The sequence below is a fragment of the Trichoderma harzianum genome, assembly GCF_003025095.1.
Source record: "Trichoderma harzianum CBS 226.95 unplaced genomic scaffold M431scaffold_112, whole genome shotgun sequence".
Taxonomy (NCBI): domain Eukaryota; kingdom Fungi; phylum Ascomycota; class Sordariomycetes; order Hypocreales; family Hypocreaceae; genus Trichoderma; species Trichoderma harzianum.
The window spans coordinates 865-8780 of record NW_020209360.1 but is presented as its reverse complement, the minus strand read 5'-3'; the positions used below and the strand labels follow the sequence as shown (position 1 = coordinate 8780).

General features: G+C 21.5%; 1 protein-coding gene across 1 annotated transcript; it reads right to left on the bottom strand.

Moving 5' to 3' along the window:
• Positions 1–5806: 5806 nt before the first annotated feature.
• On the bottom strand, positions 5807–5956 carry M431DRAFT_102615 (hypothetical protein; the record flags this gene model as incomplete). The annotated part of the gene is made up of 1 exon (XM_024911465.1): positions 5807–5956. A coding segment is annotated over one exon (150 nt), but the record flags the coding sequence as incomplete, so codon positions are not given.
• Positions 5957–7916: the final 1960 nt, after the last annotated feature.

The window sequence follows — 7916 nt, the reverse complement described above, 5'->3', positions numbered from 1 at the left end:
GGATAAACCTTAGAGTAGTTCTATAGTTTATATTAGTAAAGTAATTAAGTCGGTAATAGGTAATTTTATTATTAGCTAGTAATATAAATAAGAGTAGATATCTATATTTTAATCTAATTATATTATAAACGCTGTATTAATAATAACTAGCTATCTAAGTATTTTAATAAGTAACATAAAGTAAACTTATATATTTAGTTAACTTAGATAGGATTAATATATAGAATATTAATCCTCCCCTAGATTAATAAATAGTTTATTAATCCGCTGTTGGATTAAAAAGTTATATCTTAATCCTTTCCTAATTAGTTAAAGGATTAAAGTTAATCCGATCTAGACCGACCTATTGGCCCATTGTCGCGACCTTAAGAGTCGGGTCGTGACAGATCTGTTAATGCTACATACTAGATTATACCAGCTGGCTCTTATAAGTAGTTACTAACACTAGTTACAGCGAGATAAAAGGCTTAGTTAGGAATACTAGAATTAATATAAACTTTGCCCTAGTTACTATCCTAAGTATTAGGAAGGACTTTATAGCTGTCTATGTCTTTTGGCTGTAGATTACTGCTAATATAATCGTTTTTAGTATATGCCTTACTAGGGTATGCTATATTACGCAGAGCTCAAGCTCCTATATAATCCCGGAAGAGGCCCTTGCTAATTAGCTAATCTACATTAGTTACCCTTTCTTTAGGGTTTTTATTATACTGTTTAATTATAGAGCTAAAGATATTAAAAATAGAACTATTTAGAGCCCTAGATTAATATTTATAAGGAAGATTGGCTGTATATGCTGTTACTCTATGAGTTAACTTATGACCAGTGATATCTAGGCCCTTAGTAAAGGTATTAAAGATCTTTAGGTCTCTATTACTAAAGTATATTTATATTCTATCTTAGAATGCATTATTATAATCTAGAGTCTTAGCATTATCTTTGTTATAATATATATTACTAATTGTCACGACCCGGATCTTATGGTCGCAATAATGGGCCTATAGGTTAGACGGTCACGGATAAACGTCAGACTAACTAACTAATTAAATATGGATCATTAGATTATTTAATAATCTAATAATCTATAAGCTAGATCATCAGAAATTCTAATAATCTAAGATAAGATTATTAAATTCTTTAATAATCTAGCCTAGCCAACTAGGTATATAAGTTTACTTTATATTACTTATTAAAATACTTAAATAGCTAGTTATTATTATAGTATTTATAATATAATTATATTAGAATATAAATATTTATTTTTATTTATATTACTAGTTAGTGATAAAATTGCCTATTACTAACTTAATTACTCTGCTAATATAAACTATAGAACTATTCTAAGGTTTATCCCTTAGGAATAGCTAACCTATATTAGTTTATAAGTACTGGTTTATTATATAATAATAACTTTTATTTAAATAGTTACCTTAGACCTATAGGTAATAAGATATAATAATTAACTAAATATAGGATAAAATTTATAAAGACTTTACTAAAGTATAATAAAAATACGCTACTATAATAAGATTTATAAACTTAGAGACTTTTATATAATAATAAGCTGCTATTATATAAAAACTTACGGGATAACTCTAGATACTATAAGAATAACCATTAATAGTATAACTAGTAGTAAACCCCGTGGTTAACCTAGCCCCTATAGTATAATAATAAAAACCTAAAGAAACTATTAAACTAGTACTATTAAATAAGTTTAAAGGAGATCTTAAGTAGATTTAGAAGTTTTTACTAATATAAAAAACTACTTTAGTTACTTTTTAACTACTATAGCCGATAACGTTATAAAAATTTAAACTATAGGAAGTTACCTAACTAAAACTATTAAAGATTAGTTTAAATTATACCTTAGGGATTATAAGTAAACTAAAACTATAAAAAAATAATATATACTTAACCTATTTATAAGCTATACTATGTTTAAAAAGTAATTTAAAAAACTATATAGAAAAACTAATAAATTTAAGGAAGCTAAAGATATACTTTTTTAGATTAAATAAAAAGGACCCTGTGTAAAATATACTACTACCTTTATATACCTAGCTGCTAGGACTAACTTAAATAAAAAAGTATAATATATATTTTACTATTAAGGACTTAATTTAAATATTAAGGATAAACTCTTTAGAAATATAAAGCCTAATACTTTTAATAAACTTATAAAAAAGGCTATTTATATTAATAAATAATAATTTTAATAATGTTAAAAATATAAATAAAAAAGGAATTGTTAAAAAATAATTCTAAAATACCTTTACTTTAGTAATAATATTAACTAAAGGAAAAAGAGGGACTTTATAATTTATAATAATAAAAAACTAGGATTAATAAACCTTAGTATTATTAAGGTATAATATAAAAATATTAAATACTATAACTATAGAAAGAAAAAATATATAAAAAAATACTACTAAGTACTTAAGAAAAAAAGAAATAAGAAATTTACGCCTATTCTAAAACCTAAGGAAAACTAAGCTATTAATACTATATAACCTTTAGTAAACTATAATATACTATACTTCTTAGTATATTATAATAATTAATGCTAGATATACTTTAGTAATAAATAAGGTTTTAAATAGTTTCCTAAGGGACCTAAATATATATAAACTTTAAATATACTTAAGGAAGTTACTTAAAAAAATATAGTAAAAGTTAAATACTAATACACTGTACTTATAAATTATAAATAATACTAAAAAGGTATAAACTACGTAAGAACGCTAGTTTAGTAAGCCCTTAATAATATAAATATAACCCCTTAGTTATACCTAGGTAATAATAGAATAATAAAATAAGAAAACTTACTTAATTTTAAAAATAAAAAAGAAGTTATTTATAAATAGGAATAATAAAAAAATATATACTAATATAATAATAATCTTTAAGATATTATAATATAAAACTATAATATAAAATATATAGACCTTAATATTACTAAATTATATAAGAACTACGGATCCTAAGAACCTTAAGGACTAGGATATTTTTATAAATAGGAACCCTTAGAGGAATTAGAAACCTAAGTAAATAGCCTAAACTAAGTTAGGTATAACCTCGGAAATAATAAAAATAAGCTTAATAGTCTTCTAAATACTACCCTATTAGTAAGCCTTATACTATAAAAACTCCTTAAATAATAAAGTAAAATTAAGTAAATTAATCTATACGCTGCCTATAATAAAACTTAATTACTAAGAAGCTAGTTATAATATTATATTAAGACTAACGTAGATAAATACTTAATAGCTAAGGTACTAAAATTAGCTATCTACTTTATTAATAATATCCTATTTATAAACTAATATAATAAAGCTAATATTATTAATTGTAAATTACTATTATATAAATAGTATATTATACTTAAACTTTAAGAATAATATAAAAACTATAGAGCTGTAGAATATAAATAAAAAAAATTTACGTACTATAATAAAGAATATTATAGGAAGTACTAATATTAACGTTATACCCTTATATATATTACCTACAACCTAAAACAATAAGGATTTAACCTTATAAAATATAGTAATAATAATAAATTACAAGGAAATAACTAAAATAACCTTCGGAAGTACTATAAGCTTACTACTAGAAATATATTATAACCTAGATATACTTAGTATAAATACTATAATATCTAAAATAAAAAACTAAAATAAATTACCTTAGACTTAGAAAATATAAATATTAACTTATATAGTAATAATTATTATAATAATATAAATAATATAATCTACTATAACTTAAATACTATTTTAGAAGGAAAGATATTATAAAAATTCTAAGTACCTAATACTTTAGAAGGAGAGTGTGACGAACTGGGTCCTATAGGTACTATAGGTTAGCTGTTTCCAAGGGATAAACCTTAGAGTAGTTCTATAGTTTATGTTAGCGGAGCAATTAGGTCAGTAACAGGTAATTTTATTACTAGCTAGTAATATAAATAAAAGTAGATGTCTATGTTCTAATCTAATTATATTATAAATACTATAATAATAACTAGCTATTTAAATATTCTAATAAGTAGTATAAAATAAACTTATATATTTAGTTATATATTCTAAATTATATTAAAAAGCTAGCTTTCCTAGCTTTTTTATAATAAATTATTTAAAAAGCTAGCTTTCTTAGCTTTCTTATTAAGGAATGTTAATAATCCTAATTAGTCTATCAGCCTATAGTTAATCTAATTCCAGCTAACCTATTAGCTTTTTATTATAACCTTAAGAGTTAGGTTATAATATAATTCTCCCCCTCTTATTAATCTTATCTTTAAGACCTAATTAAGGTAGTATATAAGTATTTACTCCTATTCTATTAGTAAATACTATAATCCTTTTTTATTTTACCTTTATTTTTTATTTCTTTATTATAATTAATTATAAGCATAAGTATAATAATAAACTTATTTTTAAGTAAAAGAAAGAAAAACGTAAAAGCTTTACTAATATTATACTAGAGAATTCTATCCTTATTATAAAATTATATATTTACTACGAAAAGTAAGGCTGTAATTATATTACCTTAGAGGAAAATTTCTATTAGTGTCTTTCTTACGTTTAAAATTAAAAATCTTATTATAAAGCATTCGGTCTTACCCTATAATAGATACGTAAGGTAGTAATTTATTATTTAAAATTAAATAAGGAGCTTAAAGAAGCGGAAGAGGCATAGCTTAAGGCTGGTGCTTAAGTAAAACGTCTTTGTACTTAGAAACGCAAGTAGTCTAAGCAGATAGAGTAGGTTATTACTTATAATATTAATAATTTAAAGGAATTAAAGTATATTAAGTAAGAGGAGCGGGAGGCTTAAGAAGCGGAGGTAGCTCGTTAGGCTAATATATTATTACCTAATTTATTTAATCCTGTAACTTAGGGTTCCGTAGTTAATGCTATTAATTAAGATGCTTTTAACCCTTCTTTACTAAACCTAGACTTTAGTAAAAGTTATTTATAAAGTTTTTTAAGTATTTAAGGTCTTTAATAATTTATTATAATTTTTTTATTTTATTATAGCCTTTTTATTTTACTAAGTATTTAGTTTATTAAGTATTTTTATTAAATTTTATTATTTTAAGCTTCTTAACTTCGTATTTAAGTTCTTTACTTTAAATAATAATTTTATCCTATATAACTTTACTTATTTCTTTATTTACTAGTACTTTTTCTAATAGTAAAATGTAAAAATTTAAATATATAGTTCTTCTTTATTTTCCTAGGGTAAGTAGAAGATTTATTTTATAATTAATAAGTCTAATTTTCTTTATAACTTTATAAAGTCTAAGTTTTTTAAAATTAAGTTTATTACTTAGCCTGTTTATTTTAATATTTAGCTATTTATTATTTTGCAAATATTAAAGTAGGTAGACTATATCTCCCTCCTTAAAGGTTAATCCTCTAATCCTTCTTATATTTATAAATTTAGCTATTTATTATTTAATAAATTTAAATTATACTTGTAATTCTTAATATAGTTTTTTAAGTTTATTAATTATAATAATAGCTTTACTAGTATTTTCTTCTTTAATAAATAGCTAATGTAAATTTAGTTTAAACCTATAGTTTACGTAAAATAGTAAGTAGTTTATAAATTCTACTAATGTACTATTATAAAATACTTAAGTAGTTAATAAGTATTTTACCTAATTATCTTAGTTAAAGTTAACGTAATATTATAAGTAAGTTTTAATAATTTAATTAATTTATTTCGTTTATTTATCTATCTAAGGGTAGTAAGTTATACTAGCTTTATATTTTAGTCTAATTTATACTATAAGTAATTACTAAAATTTTAACATAAACGTTAATTCTTTATTAAAGATAATTTTATTTAGTAGTCTATAGGTTACGTAAATATATTGGAAAAATACATAAGCTAAGTCTTCTGCAGAGCTTTTCTCTATTACTAAGATAAAGTAGGCTATTTTCGAAAGTTAATTAACTACTATAAAGATACTATCTTAAGTATTATTAATTATAAGTTCTCTTAAAGGTAAAAGCTTTATAATATAGTTAAACATTATTAATTTCTAATTTTTAATTAGAATTAGTAAAGGTTATAGTTTTTTATAAAGAAAATAATATAATACCTTAGCTTATTTATATATTATATATTTTAATATAACCTTCTGTACCTATTTCTTAATACCTTTAAATTTAAAGTATTATATAATTTACTATATAGTTTTTTAAATTCTACAGTATCCGTTAAGCTTATGTACGTAAACTAATTTTACTACTTTACTTTATAAGTCTTCTAGTACCTAGATAAATCTATTTAATATTAGGTATTTAATATTTATAAAAATACCTTCTAAGTATTATTTATTCTCCTAGTTCTTAACGTATTCTTTTATATTATTAATAATTAAGTTGTCTATCTTAATTTAATATAAGGTGTTAATTAATTAAATAACTAGGTCTTTATACTAGTTTTCTTTTAGTATTTATACTTTAACTTCTAGGATTTTTTAAAAGTAATCTAGGCATTTACTAAGTATATTAATACATTTATTATTTAATTTACTGTAGTATTTAATAATAAGCTTAAACTTAGAAAGTTACTTATAGTATTTAACTTATCTATAGGATAATTTTTATATTATTATAAAGTAAGTAATATTTTAGTAATTTATAAAGATTATTATTAAAAATTAACTTCCTTTATAATAGTATTTCTAATACTACTTGCTAAGTGTTTAGTATATAGTTATAAACTCCTTGTTGTAGATTAAGTATCTAAGTTTTAGTTTATATAGTTTTTTAAAAAAGTAGGTAATAGGCCTAAGTTTCCTTTTTTTATTTAATTAGCTAAGTACTTTACTAATTACATAGTCTAAGGCATTAGTTTTAATTATAATAGGTTTATTTAGGTTAAATATTATAAGTACTAGTATACTAGTAAAAGCTTATTTAAGGTATTTAAAGGCTGTTAAAGCGTTTTATATTAATTTAAATTTAATATCTTTTTTAGTTAAGTTTATAAGTAGCGTAATAATTTTTAAGCAGTCTTTAATAAAGTATTAGTAGTAGTTAGTAAGTCTTAGAAAGCTTTATACTTATTTAACGTTCTTAGGTAGCTTTTAATTATTAATTACGTTAAGTTTCTTAGGGTTTATTTAAACTCTGCTTAGGGTAATAATATATTTTAAAAATATAACCTTCTGTATATAAAAGTTATATTTTTTAGGTTCTACTAGGAGTTTATTATTTTAAAGTATTTATAATACCTTCTTAACGTACTCCTTATGTTTTTTTAAGTTTTTAAAGTAAATAAGGATATTATTAAGGTATATAATAATAAAGTAATTTATATAGTTTTATAATATATAGTTAATTATTTTCTAGAATATTATAGGGGCGTTAGTTAATTTAAACTATATAATATTATATTTATATAATCTGTATTTAGTTCTAAAGGCGGTTTTCTATTTATTACCTTTCTTTATATAAATAAGGTTATAGGCTCCTTTAAGGTTTAATAAAGTAAAGACCTTAGCTTCTGTAAGCTGATCTCTAATTTCCGAAATCAGTAGTAATAGTATAATATCTTTCTTAGTTATTATATTTAATTATTAGTAATCTATAATAAGTTAAAGTTTATTGTTTTTTTTAGGTATAAATATAACTAGTGCTCCTGCTAAGGATTTAAAAGGTTAAATATAGCCCTTTTTTAGCTAGTCTTTAATCTATTTATTAAATATCCTAAGTTTAGTAGTACTAAGGTTATAGATTTTATTAAATATTAGGACTTTATTATCTATAAGCTTAATCTTATAATCCCATTAGCTGTATTTTAGTAGTCTAGTATTAAGTTTTTTATTAAAAACTAGTATATACTAGAGGTCTATTAGTACGTTCTTTAAACATTCTAATATCTATTAGTCTTAGTAG